This window comes from Pelobates fuscus, chromosome 8, assembly GCF_036172605.1.
Source record: "Pelobates fuscus isolate aPelFus1 chromosome 8, aPelFus1.pri, whole genome shotgun sequence".
Classification (NCBI taxonomy): domain Eukaryota; kingdom Metazoa; phylum Chordata; class Amphibia; order Anura; family Pelobatidae; genus Pelobates; species Pelobates fuscus.
In genome coordinates this window covers 64,993,329-65,011,840 of record NC_086324.1, presented here as the reverse complement: position 1 = coordinate 65,011,840, position 18,512 = coordinate 64,993,329, and the positions used below count along the sequence as shown (strand labels likewise).

At 36.8% G+C, this 18,512-nt stretch overlaps 1 protein-coding gene across 2 annotated transcripts in view; it reads right to left on the bottom strand.

The window, feature by feature from the left end:
• VWC2L (von Willebrand factor C domain containing 2 like) overlaps positions 1 to 18,512 on the bottom strand; it is a 175,621-nt gene that overhangs the window by 109,163 nt on the left and 47,946 nt on the right. For both annotated transcript variants that reach the window (XM_063429966.1, XM_063429965.1), the window contains exon 3: positions 14,710 to 14,839. In XM_063429966.1, coding sequence (XP_063286036.1) covers positions 14,710 to 14,839 — 130 coding nt within the window. The remainder of the gene's footprint in view (positions 1 to 14,709; positions 14,840 to 18,512) is intronic.

The window sequence follows — 18,512 nt, the reverse complement described above, 5'->3', positions numbered from 1 at the left end:
CTGCGTGGAGCGTGTCCTGCGATGATGAATCTTTGCAGTTTTCTGCGTGGAATTTGTCCTGGGATGATGAATCTCTGTAGTTTTGTATGTGGATCATGTCCAGCAATGATGAATCTGTGCAGTTTTATAAGTGGAATGTATTCTGTAATGATGAATCTACGTAGCTTCTATGTGGGCCATGTTTTGTGATGACAAATCAGAGCAGTTTTATATGTGGCCCATGTTGCGCATGGTGTTTCTGTGCAGTTTTATAAATAGAACATATCCTGCAATTATGTATCTGTGCAGTGTCAACACAGAGGAGGTCATGTAATATTTCATACATGCAGTTTCCTACGTGTAATATGTCCCTGAATGATGAATCCTGTAGTTTTGTGTTGGGAGCATGTCTTGCAATTATCCTTTAGTGCAGTTTTCTATGTGAACTGTGACTTGCGATGATGAATATGTGCTGTCGTGCATGTGGACCGTGATACCCTCCAGATAATTTAGTGTGGGGGGAAAGAGAGGGTCCCCTTAATCATGATGTATTGCTTTTATATTTTTTCATATGTTTTACTGTTTAAGAAAGATAAGAAAACTAAAAAAATATTTTAAAGAAATGGGCTAACTTCCCCAAACAGCTTTTAAAACAATTAAAAAGAAAATACAGACTATCATCGTACAATTATTTAAAACTTCTATATGTATATTAAATAATTGATCTTTGTTTGTAAGGAAAAGTATGTAGATAGATAGATAGATAGATAGATAGGACGGGCATTATTAGGAATGGCTGTTCCCTCCAGATTTTGGTTATTGTAGTTTCTATTAGTCTACCATCAGAAATCTCAGGGCCCCCTAAAAAATAGCATAACCCTCACCCCCCCTGCAACCTAGATACACACTCCTTGCCACACTGTAGTTGTTCTGGTGACTATAGTGACCCTTTAAGATATCACAGCCTCCAGCGTTGCTGCCCGTGACGGAGTTGTACAGGTTCCCGTTTGATCTAAAGGGCCCTAATACTGCTGGCCAATGTGATATGCTTAGTGAAGATATATCTATCTCCTCACTAAGTGCTACAGGGCTCCATGCAAACCCCTGAGCTGGACCAGGCCCCTCACAAGGGTACTGCTTGTGCCCCCTTGAAGGCAGCACAGGTTTTTATCTATATTATAAACTACAATGATAAACATAAGCAGGTTCTTTTTTTTTTGTGGTACATGCTTTCAATGTGATGAATTCTGCAGTTCTGAATGTGGAACATTTTAATATCAGTGCGTTTCTCGTGGTGGAACATAGTGATACATTTTGTTTCTCAGGAGTTCTGTGTGTTAAATATTGCACAGATTACTGTGTGGCACAAGTTCTATAGAGGTGGATCTGTAAGGAAGTCTTCAGTGAAGGAACACATTATGCAGAGAACACATCAGAACTAAGCCAGTTTATTATCTTTGATTTTAGTAGTTCTGGTTTCCAATACATATGCAAATTGGTTCCTCCCATGTGCCTCTGCTAATTAAATGGACGCTTTCTTTGCAGATGAGAGATTTGTTGCTGGATTTCAAGAAAGTTAAGAAGGTAAATGTGAAGGCCAGAAGAAAACTGCAGCGTTATTCTATTAGGTTTACAGACATTAAATAGAGCAATATTGAATTAAAGTTGCTCTTTATCAAAGGTCAACGGCTTAAGAAGGAGTTATATTAAAGTATAGGAACTAGGAACTAGGAGTTATATTAAAGCATTTAAGGTATTTAAGGCTTTGATTGTTAAACCACGGTAGTCTCCTGAAACACATGGCTATATATAAGTGGCTCAGGGTAATAGGAGTTTCTTACAGTCATCAACTTGTATCTGTCTAGTCTGTCTCTAATTACATCTGGTACGGAATAGATGCACGCCTGTTACCTATACATGATAGCTTTTCTCCCCCTGATTTAGAGCACCCCTTGGTATACTGTTACTTTAAGAAAGGACATTTTAGAACATTTCGTACGGAACTTTATGGTCAGTGGACATTTTAAGTTTGGTTTAAGTTTTCCTTGGTTTCTTCTTGATTGCATGGGAGCTGAATAAGCTGTGTATGTGCTGTCATGTAGTGCTTTCTGCCTTGAGCATTATTGAGGGATATTCATAATAACATACTGTAACACGTGATAGTTGCACCAATGGGATCCCAGGGAAGCTACATTCTGGATCTCTGCTTTTCCAATTATCTAGAGCCCATGCCATCTGATCTACTGACTGTCAGAACTGTCACGGGTGAGAGCACCAGCAACACTTTGCACCTAATGTCTGGTGGTTCAGAACACCATTAATTAAATGTAGAAAAATGTACATCCCAGGCTCAGAGCCTGAGTAAGTAGTCTCTTATTCAGAATGCCTGTACTTACCTGATCCAAAGCACCAGCCGTCTTCTGTAATGTCCATAATGCACATAAGACCAATATTCTTCTGTACTGAATGTATGTCCTTCCTCCAACCCAGAACAGTGGTTTTTGCACAATATGTATTTACAATCAACTTCTCCTCTAAACATTTTCACTTGACTTCAGTTCATTATTTCCTGCTATTTTTCTATATGTCTTTCAAACTGATTTGATTATGAGAGCACTTGGTGATTCCAATATTAAGAAATGTCATCCGGTGGCGTATTTTCAGATAGAGTACTTGGTATTTCCAAGGAGAAGCAAAACTAATCTATAAAAAAAAAAAAAAGGACTGAACTTTTGTATTGATCATTAAATAATTGTTTTATGAGTCATATTTTGTTCTAAATTAGAAACTACTTTAAATTACCCATTGTCCTGACCATCTGCAACCATTATCAATCAGAGACAGCAACATTCTGAAACTGCTTCTTGGTCACAGAAGGTTCCATGCGTATCTAACTGACTGCAGCAACACAATAAGAAATAGGAATATTATAATATAATATTTTGATATCTCAATGATGTATTGATATATTGTTTTTGTGATATATTTTTTGATGTTTTAGTATTAAAAAAAAAAAAAACAACGACATTAAATGTTTATCTAACAATATGAAATTATTTGAAAAGCTTACCCAGCAATATTAAATAAAGGTCTACATATTAAGCCTACACAGCCCACCAATAATTAATGGCTCTGTTTATGTATTTCTGACCACAAAAACAATTTTGCTAATATGCAGCTGATGCTAAAAGCCTGTGTAATGTATCAGACCATTTGATAAATGGACTAGAACAAAACATAATGGCTCTTGAATTTTCTACAACATTATTCAATCAAAGAACACACTACAGCACTAAGAATACAAACATGTATTCCCACATCTATAGTTTTAATCTACATATCAAGGACCCCCAATCTTGCCTGTCATGTTTTGAAAAACTATTACTTACCTTTAAGCCCTCGTCTATAGGTGTCTGTCCTGCCCCTGGCTGAGATCTTCAGAATTTATAGCAGCCAATCCAATATTTGCCCACAGGGAAACGTTGGGACACTAGTGCGCGTTGCAGCTTTAAAATTATAGGGTCACTGCTCCCATACCACTTAATTTAAATGAAGTGTTCTGGGTGCCTTTAAGCAGTCCTTTAAATTAATAATTTAAATTTCCAAATATGTCAGTGATTAATCAGTGATTAATTCTAGATTATAATTAATCAGTTTGTCTATCTTTCTGTATGCCCATCTGTCTATTTGCCTGCCTACCTGTCTACCTACATATGACATACCTCCAACATTTATAATGTACAAAAGAGGGACACTATAATTTTAGTGGTGTGAGTGGGTCTGTCGCCATGGGCAAGGCTGTTCTGGAAAATGTACAATGACTTGCGAATAACAAGCTATGCAACTAAAATGTCATTTAGAACAAGAACAATGTATCGTACTTACAGAGACTGATTTCTTAACACATTTATTGAAGTTTAAAGACAAATTACTGGTAGTATTATTGACGTGGAGTTCTATTATACACTCAGACACATCAACAACATAGAGCTCCTAGAGGGCCAATTAGATTTTCGCCCAAAATAAGGACTGTCCCTCCTAAATAGGGACACTTGAGAGGTATGACATGATATACAATTTGCACTAATACTGAAAGTGATTCTAATGAATGAATTGACTGTTTGTGTCTGGTCTCTTACATTATTATCTTGCCTTTTACTTTATTATCTACAGTGTAAATCTATAGCCATCTATCACACATAGGCGACTGGCATCGCCATACTACTGCTATACTATTGTCAAATACTCACAAATCTGTTAAAACTCATCTTACAGTGGGATCAAGAGGTCTGTGTTATTACACCTGACACACAAAAAAGTCCCAGAGTCTAGAGATCAGAGCAGAGCAAAGGGTTACCATTAGTAACGAGGAACATTTTGATTCTAAGCCTGAACCGCTGCCCTAACAGTGAGACAGATTTATCCCTGCAGCAGAAAAAAAAACATCTGCTTTCAACCCATTAATAGAGTTAATGTGACCTCTTATTTTTCTATCATTTCACTAATGAATAGCAGGATGTGTAGACAGAATATAATAATAACTGTATGTGATCAGCACATTTTCCTTTTGGCTGGACATTAATTGAGCAGCCACCATGTATACAGGAAAAAAAAGCATCAAAGCTTTTTCTAACCATATAATAAAAAATGGATGCAGGGACACATTTGCTAATGTTAGACATTGCTACAAAGGATGATTGCTCCTTTTGGGTACTACCAGAGAGGGCAACGAGGGTGCCAATGGGTGTGCCTAACTTGCTAGTCGAACCCATAATGAATAAAATTTGTGAGAACTAAATTTAACCATAGAGATTGCAAAGAAGTTGAAACTAAATGCACAAACAGTAGCACCAATATGCAGGGTTAAATAATGCACATGGCAGCAATTGGAGCAGATCTTACAATCGTTAATTGCTTCAGCGCAGATCTAAATCCATTTCCAATATGATGGCAATAAAGACTCTGCTAGAACCTACATTACTTTACTAGTGGTTTCGAGCATCGTTGGAAAGTTGTGGAATTATTGTGGTGACTGTCTAATGTCACTATCAAGCCATCAATCAAACAATACCCTGCATTATACTCCATATTCTGATACACATAAAATGACATTGACAGTCTGTCAAAATACTCTAAACTGTAGGTTATTACGTATAAAAGTTATAATAATAATAATAATAAATACTGAATCTAACTGCACTCCGACAACCTAGTCCAATAATAGCCAGCCATGGCATTTTAAATGAACATAACTACACTTTACAAAATGCGTGCAAGGAAAAGTGAGAGTAGCACCTTGAAGTGTCCTCAGATCTTGGTGATGGGATTAAAAAAGGGACAATCGGGGAATATATAGCGTAGTATATCATAGAAATACCAATGGAATGTAGAAGAAGTGATGCATATACAATTATTAGGACTATCAACTAGCCAGTATTTACCTAGTCCTCTATCCTTTATGAGTTAAGGGCTGGTTAAGTATAATGGGAAATTTAGTACACAGACGTCTATTTGAAGGATTTCCATCACTAGAACTCCACAGAAGAACAAAAACTCAATTAGTAGTAAGTTAAAGGAACACAAACATGCATTCCTGACACTGTAGTCCTGGTATGACTGATTAGGTTTATGGCCTCACTCCGATTGTGCTGAAAATGTGTTTTTACTCACTTTTTCTCCCATGCCGTGCTATTCTTGCCACGGCTGGCTTTGTCACCATGGCTGAGATCATCTACCTCTGACAAAGAAGGGACAGGCTATAGATGCAAGAACCACTATATTAAGCTGTAATGGTTCTGGTGACTATAGTGTCCCTTTAAACTGGGTATTTACTTCACCCTCAATTATTGTTACAGCATCTGTTTAATTGCCAATGCCTCTCTGCTAGTATGGTTAGACCTAGATGTCAAGTTCCCTTCATTTACAAAAGTATCTCCTGTATAGAACAAAATAAGCGTGCCTTCCTTACTAGATAAGTATTGCAATCTAACTCATTATTTGAGTAGGGAAGATCAATAGACTACACTTTGATGGGAATGAAGATCTCATTGTATGGATGCTTTTGACTTCTGGATGATAAATAATGCTTAGATAGCATCATAACAAAGTCAACTATTATCAACTGTATTTAATAATTCAGATATAGTGCTCTTATCTAGAGATCTTTGCACAGATTAGTGATGATGATAAAGTTATCCAAATTAAGTTATAATACAGTCACGGAGTACATGGTTAGGATGATGGCTGCACACACTCATGGTGATACAAACTGACTGTGTTAATTATACATAGTGCTATAAAGCAGAGAATAGCATAAATCACTGCACTAGTGTGTGTATGTGTAAAATACACGATATATGGAAATGCAAGAATTGATTTCATCCACAATTAAACTTTAATTCCTCTCATTGCAAAATATATGTTGTTCTCTGGAATAATGGAGACTTAGACTCAAACCGCCATTCTTTGAAATTATTATAATCATATAATCACATTCACAAAGACATCGTGTAACATTGTCTTTAATGTTAGTACACACGGGCAATACGCAAACAGTTCTGTTTCTAAAGCAAAACACCTTCCCAAAGCATAATTGTCTCTGCCATGGGCCTAGGTTAAATATCATTATTATTATTATGTTATTATTTATAAGAATAAGGCAAGCTGACACAATGTGCACCTTATGGTTATGTTGGCAACAAAGCAGATGCAGCCTGGTCCTTAACGGGCCTCTCCAGACTCCTAAAGTACTTTAGCTTGTTGAAATGCTTTCTGTGTAAAGAGTGTCACCTCATGCATTTTTCATACATGTAGTCATAGGGGAGTTATCTTATAAGAGCTTGCAAGCACTCGCTCCTTTTCCCCAGAAGAGTCTCTGACTCTGTGTACACAGATTGGAGGTCTAAGAAGGACCTGTTCTGAGGTTTATGGAGGAGCTGGTCTGAGGTGTGTGGATTAGCCCGTCTGAGTTTTATGGAGGAGCTGGTCTGAGGTCTGTGGGGGAGCTGGTCTGAGGTTAATAGAGGAGCTGGTCTGAAATCTGTGGTGGAGCTGGTCTTAAATATGTGGTGGAGCTGGTCTGAGGTCTGTGGACAAGCTGATCTGAGGTGTGTGGATTAGCCTGTCTGAGTTTTATGGAGGAGCTGGTCTGAGGTCTGTGGGGGAGCTGGTCTGAGTTCTGTGGAGGAGCTCACCTGAGGTGTGTGGAGGAGCTGGTTAGAGGTCTGTAGGAGCTGGTATGAGGTCTGTTTAGGAGCTGCTCTGAGGTCCATAAGAATTAACAGTATGTGTGGGGATGCAAGCACGCTTAAGCAAAGCATACCTGCTTCTTCTGTTAGCTCAGGGGATCTAAGGGGAAGGAGAAAGCAAAACTCCATGGTTGTTTGATAGAAATTGGAACTTTTATAAACTGGAAGAAAACTAGGATACTCCTCACATATAAAAAAACTAAAGAGTTTTATTGATGTGGAGTAGTCTTTTAAGTTGAATATTCCAGGGTAGGGTCTGTGGGGGGTAATTTAAATTTTCACCCAACAGCAGATGGAAAATGTGGCAAACAGCTGTGATCTGTCTACGTGGCATTACAACATCTATCATAAGTGGTTATATTTTCCAGAATTTAATAATTTTTCTGTACACACAATAGACAGCAATCATTCAGAAGTTAGATTGTGGAAATATCTCATACATGGCCATCAGGTTTAATGTACACCAGAGATAAATATATTATCAGCTATTGTTGTTCCAAAATAAAGCTAATGTTATGTTATTCACGATTTGTATTCTAATTGCTTTATCAATACTGTCAGTTTTAACAAATGTCTTGATGGTTTTCCTATGTCACCAATTAAAGCAGCTGTCCTTTCTTTTGGATTAATTTATTGAGCCTGGCTAGTAGAGCAAATCCACACATCGAAGAGACAGATTCTCATTTTTATCTATCAGTCACCATTTTCCTGAAACATCGTACCAAATAAGACCCCCCTCATTCTAGAAGCGGAGCAAAATGATGAGCATGATAACTTAAAGTGATAAATGGATTTTTTACCCATCCCTCACTGAAAATGATTTGCATAGTAATATGCATTATATAAAGTAATATAATTGTTATTAGTTTATGATGGGACTCCATATTCCATATTACTGTATGATAGGCAGAAATAAAACAAAAGAAAATTGGGGCATTATAAATCTAGTTAATAGACATGCTCAGTAGACTTGTGCATTTGAGTCATTCAGAATTGTGATTCGTCAGAGTTGTGGGTGAATAGCGAGTTGCCTGAATTACATAACTCTGAACTGTTGTATGACCAAATTACAAAAGAGTCAAACTTGACAATAGATGAGACGGATCGGTTTATTCTGTCCGCGGCACTAAATAAATTAGTTGGTTGATGGTTATTATTGATATAGACAAATAAACAGAAAAAACAAAAAAATCTCTACCTAATAGTATGTCTTCTCTTGTGAGAGAGGTATAAAATATAACTTTTATTATATCGTTAAAAATATAGAAGGGGTAAATAAATGAAAAATTAAATAAAAATCATTTCAAGAAAACAGTCCTTGCTGTTAGTAACAATAGAGATTGTACAAGACTAGCACTCCCAAGTTTAGAGTGAGAGCCTGTATTACAATGCTGTCAAGGGTGAGCGTCAAGAAAGTAAAACTGAATTCTAAGAGATAAATGCTCCTAAATCTAAAATTTGGATCGCTAGTGCCTTCAAGGGCACCCCTTAACAAAAGCCTGCTCTGTGGCTAAACCCCCCTGCTGCGGCTAATAAAGAAAATAGTTTCTGCAATTAAACAATTTTAAAAGAAAAGTTTTAAATTATAGAGGACTGTATGCTCATTGAAGTACAGATGCTATTTGAGTATAGTGTCGGCTACCCGTTACAGATCACGGGAGTGAGAAGCCGACACAAATAATCCCTTAAGTGACGTCCTGAGCACCTGACGCGCGTTTCGCCAGCGTGGCTCATCAGAGGGGAACCAGACAGTGGTAAGTATTGAAATATGTGAATATTAAGGTCGTCAGTCATTGGTTGTAAGTTTCTGTATTAACCAATGGTGGCTTGAGAGAGGATTGTCTAAGATGACGTATGTTTAGGTTAACCCTTGCAGTACTTACATGTCTGAAGTTGAAAAAGGATAGATTTAAAATGTATGAATTAACATTTATAAGGAGTTTGCTGCTCTCACAGATCTTTGTGAATATCGTTGTTAGAACGGATAAGTATTTGAATAAACTTAAACACAATTAGGTTTAGGTGTTTGTTAGTATCCTAAATGATAGCTGGATGAATCTTTAGAGTATAACGGTGAACCCTTACACTGCTTGTGTGTCTGGGGGTTAAAGATTTCAGAGTCTATGTATACAGACTTTTATAAAAGTTTGCTGCAGTCACATACTTGTGAATATCGTTGTCAGAGTTGGTAACTCTGTAAAAGGTTTTACTCATAATTAATGTTAATGTGTTTGTAGACTACCGTATGTCCAAAGTAACAGATGATTTGAAAAGGTTATTACTTATAAATGTCCTCAAGCATGTAATATTAATATATTTCGTTTTATTGTTTGTTAATTATTTATTTGTGGATGAATGGTGTAAAATTCAATTCTTCATTTAATTAATGAAGTGACAGGGTTTTTTAATATGAACACTTTTTATAAGGAGTTTCCTAAATGATAGTTGGATGAATTTTTTTACACAACAGTTAACCCTTACCCTGCTTGTGTGTCTGGAGGTTAAAAGTTTTCGGAGTCTATGTATACAGATTTATTATGAAAAGTTTGCTGCAGTCACATACTTGTGAGTATCGTTGTCAGAGTAGGTAGCTATGTAAAAGGTTTTGCTCATAATTCATGTTCATCTATTTGTAGACTATGTCCAAAGTAACAAATGATTTTGAAAAGGTTATTACTGTAAATGTGCTCAAGCATGTAATATTAATATATTTTATTTAATTGTTTGTTAATTATTTATTTGTGGATGAATGGTCTAAAATTCAATTCTTCATTTAATCCATGTGGGGACAGCGTTTTTTAATTTGTGTATCCATCTAGATTCTACGTTATGTTAAAGTTGCCTTTTCTAGTGTTCAGATGAATACATTCCAGAATCTGGAAAGAAAGACGCGATGGGTCCGAATCGTAGAAATTTCTTACATGATTTGCAATTGGAGTTGAAATATTTATATTATATTATATCTGTAACTGAATTAATGTGCTGGAGAATTCTTATTCTAAATTCTTGGTATGTTTTACCCACATATTGCAGTTTACAGCGGCAGGTAATCAAGTATACACCTTTCGTTATGCAGCAGTTGGCAAACTCTTTTCTGGGATGTCTTTTGTGTGTTAGTGCATTCCATTGCCTTTGGTGGTTTTATATATTTACACGCTTTACACCTGCCACATCTGTAGATTCACTTAGTTCCTTGTAGCCAAGTTTTAGGTTGCTGTTGTGGCTGTGATCAAGTAGACCATTTATTGTTCTCTCTCTGTATTATATGTCATTGTTTATTTCTATATTACTACTTACTTATATTTCATTTTATATATTATCTCTGTGGCACCACCTTTCTCTCCTTCCTTCTTCCTATATACCTATAGGGCCTGTGAGGGAGCCCTATCCTTTAGGTGTGCTGCCTTTATTTAAGTTTTTAAGCGCTGATCCTTCTGTAAACTTTTCACGTAGTTAAAAAGTCCCTACTTTGTCTTACATTTTTAAGAATGATAGATCATAAATGAAGAGCAGATTCTGTATGAGGAAGAGAAGAGTAAACAATAGGAGAAAGGCGAGTTAGAGGTTACGAGCCACTTTACGACAGTAGTTGTAGCTGTACAGTTATTTGGGACAGAGACACATTAAGGCTGGCAAAGCATCAACAGATTGAAGTTCTAGCTCTACCTATTGGCGATCTATAATGCTTAGTTGTGTTTTAAAGTTGAGTTGTTGTTTTTTGTTTTGTTTTATACAGGTCATCTTGATGCTCATCAATCCACAATGGTTGTAACAGGAATCACATTTTGCTGAGTTACCATCATTTCAATACCTGTGCATTGGTCGCTCAGTGTCGTGTGTTAACGTGCAGTATAAAACTTGTAGTAGGGTCAGAAAAAGTTAATCTGCTAAGTGGCAATCTTTTTTTTTTCTAAATTTAGTTGTTAACTCACTTTCTAGAGAACAGACACTCGTCTATTAAACTCCAAGATATGTGTGGTGAAAAGCTCACTTTAAAAGGTTACATCAGTGTCAGTGTTTAACTTCAGAAATGAAGGCAGAGCTTTTACCCAGCAAGCCGTCACATTAATTAAAAGACATATTCTGTGTTTTCCTAATACGCTTTAAATTGTTCAGCAGTTTCAAGTTGTTTTTAGTAACACATCTGTTATTTCAGTACCTATGCCTTATGGATAGAATATAATTTAATATTTGCTTCTGTGCTTGTCTCTTTCTTCTTCATTGGTTGGTAAGTTTGTAGCGTGTTTTTAGTTAATAGGAGAAATAGGAGAATTGGAATATAAAAATATATTTTCTATGGAATAACAAGTTTTTAGAACTAGCATAGATGTATTTATTAATTATCATTAAACTTAAGAAGATAATGCATTCCCAGCTCCCCCCTTCTATCACTGCATCTGTGGTTGGCCTGAAGTGCATGTGCACAATATCATAGAGCCCATGATTCTTATTAAACCCATTCAAAATAGTAAAAAAAAAATGGTTAATGGCACACAAAGACCTCTAACACGGTAATTCTATAATGAGCTATATTGTAGTTTTGCTGCTTAGATTGCTATTCCAGTTTACCACTGCTCTGTGTATAACGTAGAATTATTCACATAATAGGATGGATAGGTGAGCAAGGTCCTGTATAAAAAAAAAATCGTGTGGATTTTTTCTGTAAATAAAATATTTTTGTGTTCTGGGCCATTTCAGTAATGAACATGAAATGGAGATTAAGTCATCTACCTTTACTAAGCAAAGTCGATTGAGGTGTGACGATACCGACGTATGTGGTAGGCCTGTAAATAAAGTGGGCCTACCTTAGATAAAGATGAATAGAGGGAGTGGAGGGTGGGCCAGCAGTACGTCTGGAACCAATCACGGTAATGTAGGGAAGGGGGGCGAGTCCCTTTTAAAGGTACATAGCCCCTCCCACAACTTCAGGTCAAGCCTTCCACTTTGTGTTTCGGGGCCATTTCAGTAATGAACATGAAATAGAGATTGTCATCTACCTTTAATAAGGAAAATCGGTTGAGGTGTGCCGATACCGACGTATGTGGTAGGCCTGTAAATAAAGTGGGCAAAAGGAAAACCAATCTTGCTCAAAATATATGTATTATTTATTAAGCAAAAGAAAGGAAAGTGGAGTGTATTAGAAACAGGATATTGGGTGGTGGGGATGATCATTAATTCTAAAACTTAACTTTTATTTGGTTTATACTTAAAATAAATATGATACATTCCACTCAAAAATTAGAGGGAGCACAAAACAAAAGGTATGAATAAAAAAATGAAGCGGTAAGGGAGAGAGAGATAGGTGTTCTAAACCTGGTAACTCGAGGGTAATGGTATAAGGCAGGGAAAGGTGGTATGTTGAGAATGATACTCTTGGTAAATTCAGTAAGATAACGATAAAGTAATTACATATACCAAAAAAACCTCTATCTCACTTCCTTGTACGGAGTCTAAGCCCTTTTTGTGTCTTTGAGGCCAATCACATAAGAAATTTTCATGAGGTAACCCTTCACATTCGTCTTTCCAAGCCTTGGAATTATCAACTCTAAATTCAAGAAAAGGACATTTCAACACAATACTATTAAAAAAAAGAATCACAATGGATCCATCAGTTACAGTCTTTGTCTCTAGGGGGATTAAATAAAGAATTTAATTTTACACCCTTTATCCATTGGTTGACTTACAACTCTGGTTTTAACACCTATATAAACGGCACCACCACAATCTATATCATAGAAGGATTATCAGTTCATATTTATTTTAAGTATAAACCGAATAAAAGTTATGTTTTAGAATTGTTTATCATCCCCACCACCCAATATCCTGTTTTACATACACTCCACTTTCCTTTCTTTTGCTTACTTTGACTGTTTAGGGTTATGCCCTTTTAGGGGTGTTTTGCTAGCACCTAACTCATCCCTTGCCTCTTTTTGTTAAATTATTTATATGTTTCTTATTTTGTCTTGAAATATTTTGAATTCATAAAACAGGAACAAATGGAAAAGTTCTAAAATTACCATGGAAACCAGTTCAATGTTCCAACTTATTCGACTGGTTAACATAGCAGTTGGAACACTGTTGGAACTTTGTCCTATTTCTCAAAAACTATTGTTAATTTACTATAAAAATATTAAATAAAAGGACTTTAGCTGGCCCCGGTTAACAACATGAATAATTGATTACGCTTATCGGAACTCAAGTTATATATTTAAGAATAGGACAGCTTTAATAGCATTTTGTTTTTATATTTAATAATAAAATAAATCATAAAATATAACACTGGGAACTTGTCAGGACAAATCTGTGTCTTAATACAACAGAAGCAAGTATCTTGCTGTCTCTCATAACCAGAGGCCATCTGAACTTTTGGGGGTAAATGCAAGGCTATCGGTATTCTGTATGCATTCTGTGCCAAACATAGAAAGTACGGTAAAGTAAGCCCTCATTTTTATTTAGTTTAAAGACCTCTTACCAGAAATCTATGCATCATCCACTTTCGAAATTTAGTTAAAATCATGAATTTTATTGAAGTCCATAAAATCATAATAGCACTTACGATACAAACATACAACAGATCTCCTCGTTAGGAAAGCAGAATAGTACAGACGAACATTATATGGGCTGGTACACGTAAATCTGATATTAGAAGTACCAGAAGGACTGGTCGTTAGCAAGCTGGCAAATGCACGGTTGGCTACCAGCCCATATGCCAGCACATGAAATTATTTATCCCATGTGCACTTCTGGAGTGCATACATGTGGCATAATTTATTTTAAGTGGAATGTTAAGTGGATTCCACACCAGCCCTAGACAGCATGTAGTTGAAGTATAATTAAAACATTATAAAAATTGCCAAAGGATTTTGGGAGCAGTAGTTCTACAAGGGCTTAGGGCCTACCTAATTGCCATCCAAAGTCAAGAAAAAGAATTGAAATAAGCCATTAAATTCTCCAATGTTTAGTTACCCACACAACAAGCTCGCTGACTGACAAGAAACAGATCTGAAAATGTTTTAAGGAACGTATACAATTAATATAAGTATTTATGCAATTAAATTATCCACTATTTACAGGGTTCTAACAATATAACCCGTACATATTATTATTTCCTTATATTAGACTTTCCAAAAGCTTTGATTTATTTTATAGAGAGCTTTGTAGTACAATGTTTAAGCTTATTTTGTTCTTTTTTTCCCTCCTTTGGTTACCTTTGACTAATTGCTAATATGGAAACACAAACAGACAGATGAGCATTCAAGAGTAATTCAGTGTACACAAGACGTGTCATGATGACTTAAGCAAAGTAGCTTTAAGTAAAGCAGAACTCTGTCCTAAACAGAAACACTTTTCAGCATAAACTGCCATTTTACATGAACAATTTCTCATTGAGCAGAAATAGCACTGGTATGACATATCCCAGGTTAGCGGTTACAGAGTATAAAACTGTGTGGCCTATATACGGAACCTTGCAAACCATGCTTACCATTCTTGCAAACTGGGCAGCACTGTTCAGGTTCATACACAGGGTTCACGCACTCCGGCACGGCACAGTCTGCGACCACACAGTGGACTTCATTGCTTGGTTCACACCTGCACCATTCACATGGAGAAGGCTGGGAAAGAACACAGTAGTTAGATGATATATGCAGTTGTAGATGTAAAGGCATGAAAATAGTCAGGACCCCATCCTACGTCTGTTACTATAGATATTTAGTGGTACTGAGACACGAACGGCTAAGTGACTACAGCTTCCATGAAGTGCTGGCAAAAACTCACTGTGTTTGGTTGGCAAAGGGTTACGGGACTTGTGTCCAGCTAACATTTCAAGGTCTGGAGTATTACAGCCAACAGTGTCAGTTGACCTGTTTTGGGCAGCAGCTCAAATTATGTTCATCCAAAATATCTGTTCTCCTGTCATCAGATGGATGGCTTCTATTATCCACACATTATGAAGATAAAATCATTAGGGATTCAAAGCAATACAATATTTTCTCGAATTAACATAAAAATAAACAATTAGTTTGACTGTAATTACCTCTAGGAAAAGCTATGATATTCACCCATCTTCACCACCCATGTCTGTCCCATGAGTGGGTGGTATAGTAGGTCAAGTATCACAGCTGGTCCTGATGATAATTATAGTTAAGCTGATTGACTGGTATAGTCTTTAATCAACACATACCTTGACGTCAATTGTATACCTTTGACATGCAGGGGAAAAAATACAAACAGAGAGGACAGGAAAATCTTTTAGTATTTATTCTTCATAGATAACCAGCATTAAAGCTGCTTAACCTGTTCATGATAATTAAATGCTTTATAACTAAAAGATCATAAAGACAAAGTATTTTTGACACTTTTGCCATGTACATGTTGTGTTAAACCAAGAGTCTTATTGCATATTTAACGTACCCACATGAAGCATAAATCAACTATATAGTATTACCTTTGATACTTTGCAAACAACTAGCACATTTTGAATACAAATGCACAAATATATATTGATTTACTTCCCATTATTATAAAATCTGCTTGAATGCATAAGATTTTGCACATCAGTTTATATATCTTTTTGTTTGTTTTCTTGTGCTATAAATTTATTACAAAAAAAAAAAAAGGTATATGAAATAGTAATGTGAAACATGACAATAACATCATAAATAACACAGGAAGTCCAATTTCTCCAAAAAGGAAGGATAACAAAAAATTAACACCATAACAGGGTGTGACTATTTCTGTATTTCTGTATTTCTAGATATTATTGCTAAGATATGTCCAATCCTGGCCATCCAGCTGTTATTGGGATAAATGTGCAGCGATTTTCTGACAAATAAAAATTGGAATAAAACTAAATCAAAATGAAAGTGATTTGACCTGAGATAGGCAAATTATTGTTTCCCCTGTAATAAAAACCTACAATACAGAATCGATTTCTTTCAAAACTCAATGACTACTCAGTTAATGGGTTAAAGTTAGTTATGTTAGTGAGATTCTTCATGTGTTAGCATATTGAAGGACCATCCTTTTTGTGTGTGCAACCTTTGCAGTCTAGCAGGAAACAAAGGCAGGATTAGTACATGGCAAAGATTATCTGCAATAGCATCCATGCAGAATGATGTTTTAAGGTGGATAAAGCCTTTATAAAGGCTCTACCGTGTTTTGAATTCTCAGTAGAGTGCTCTGAGTGGAGGGCTTGTACACCATGAATCAGAGCGCACTGATTGGCAAGGTTACTTTCTCTCTTGAGACTTGCTGTGGGAATGGCAATAGCTGCCCAGTCACTTGTTTTAAATATTTTGTCGATATGCCATCACATGCCACATAGGAAGTGGGGGTAAAGGGCGGTTTAAAACCACACTTATAATAATATAGGGAATATGGGGAATACTCAGCTAATACTCAGATCACTTCTGCAAATTATGTTAGCCAAGGAGGCAGATCAGGGGCAGAGTCAGAACCAGCAGACTGGGATAAAGGTAATATTTTACTATATTTAGGGGACGCAAGGGGGGCAGGGTTGCTAGATAGTGATTTCAATATTATAGGATCAGGAATACATGTTTGTGTTCCTGACCCTATAGTGTTCCTTTAATACCATGTCACCTCCTGCCCATGCCCAAGCCTGACCCATTGTACAGAGCCATGCCCAGTGATCTAGGTCCACCCTTGTGTTATTTCCAGGGATGTCAGATTAAACGGTAATTAAAGGCCCTTGGCCTGGTCTAAGAATGATGTGAGCAGGTTTGCTTGGGAACAGTTTGCTAGGCAAATCTCCCCTTTTGGTTTTGTCAAAAAAGCAAGTTTTAAAAAAACAAGAGGGACTGTACCTTATGGCATATATACAAAGCCTGGCACCTATATCTTACTGTTGTAGCTGTTTAGTTCACCCTGTTTAATTAATTAGGATAGTTGCACATTTTTTACTTTTTATGTATGGAATGCACTATGTTTAATTTGCAAAATTAACTATAAGGCTACCAGGGATTAACCCCTAAAAGCCCAGAAATGCACAGTCTCATGGGTCCTGTATGGTAATATGATCATAAAGGGCCAAGGGGATGTCAGTCTCGTGAGTCCTGAAAAGATTAATGAAATTAGTGATTGACCCTTAATATGTATGTCCCAAAACTTGCTTTTTTTATTTTTTTTTACTCTGAAGCAAGTTTCTTTTACTTTATACAGTTTCTTTGGGATTTGATGTTTTTTTATTTGGCCTTTTTCGTTAAAGAAAGAAAGTTGAGGATATACGATCTTCAATAAATACTTCAATTGGTAAGTACTGAATCTAAATTTGAATTTCCTTACAATTTTCTAGAGTGAGTTGGGTAGATAGAGACATATTATTGGGGTGACTAGGGGATCTCTATCCATCCAGGGTGTCTTTTTATGGGATTGGAAGAATGGGCAACTACTGATGCCCCTATGGGCCAAACATATCAGGGGTTCTACAGGTTAAAACCCTTGGGGCCCTAGAGACTGAGCATGTTCTGGGCCTTAAATGCACCATACATATTAGGGGTTTATCACAAATGGAATCAAAGCCTATAGGGCCCAGTAGAATGGGATTTTCCTGGGCATTCGGTATGCAATATTATAATAGAGAGTTCAGGAAACATTATTGAGGGTCTTTGTATTACTTTAAAAAAGGACCCAGAAAGCCAGCATCTCCTGCACTCCTATATTAACTACTTTCCACTTCACAGCCCATGGGAAGTGAAAATGTCACTTGCCAGGCCTCTCCTGTTTTCTTTTCTTTTTTTTCAGTGTCCCAGGGCCTTAATAACTGTCCACCAAGGGGCTTCAGTAAACACCCTATGTAATCAAACTTTGATATTAACACCTCTCTAATGTTATGTCATGGTGCACCCTGACCCCGGCAGACAGCAAGGCGTGACCACACCTTTAAGAGACCTGGATGGGTTTGAACAGCTCCAGCATCCCAATCAGGTTCTCTACCATGCTGTTCACCAGGGAGCTTCAGTATCTGTTTGCATTATTCTGCTTCCTGACACCTTGCCTGGATGGAGCAGTACTGATCCACCTGCAGCCCCTTACCAATTAGGGTCAGCTGCTCCAAATCAGCAGGCTGTAAAGGCCAGCTCTGCCTGAGACCTAGTATTTGGTGTTTCCTGCTGGATCTTTGTTGCTCTGCTGACTGATTTCCTGGACTCTGACCTCTGCCTGCTTTACTGACTATGATACTCCGCTGCCAGCCCTGACTTCTGCTTCTCGTCTGACCCTGCCTTTGGATTACCCCTCTATCTGTACTGTGTTTTTGCATCCTCA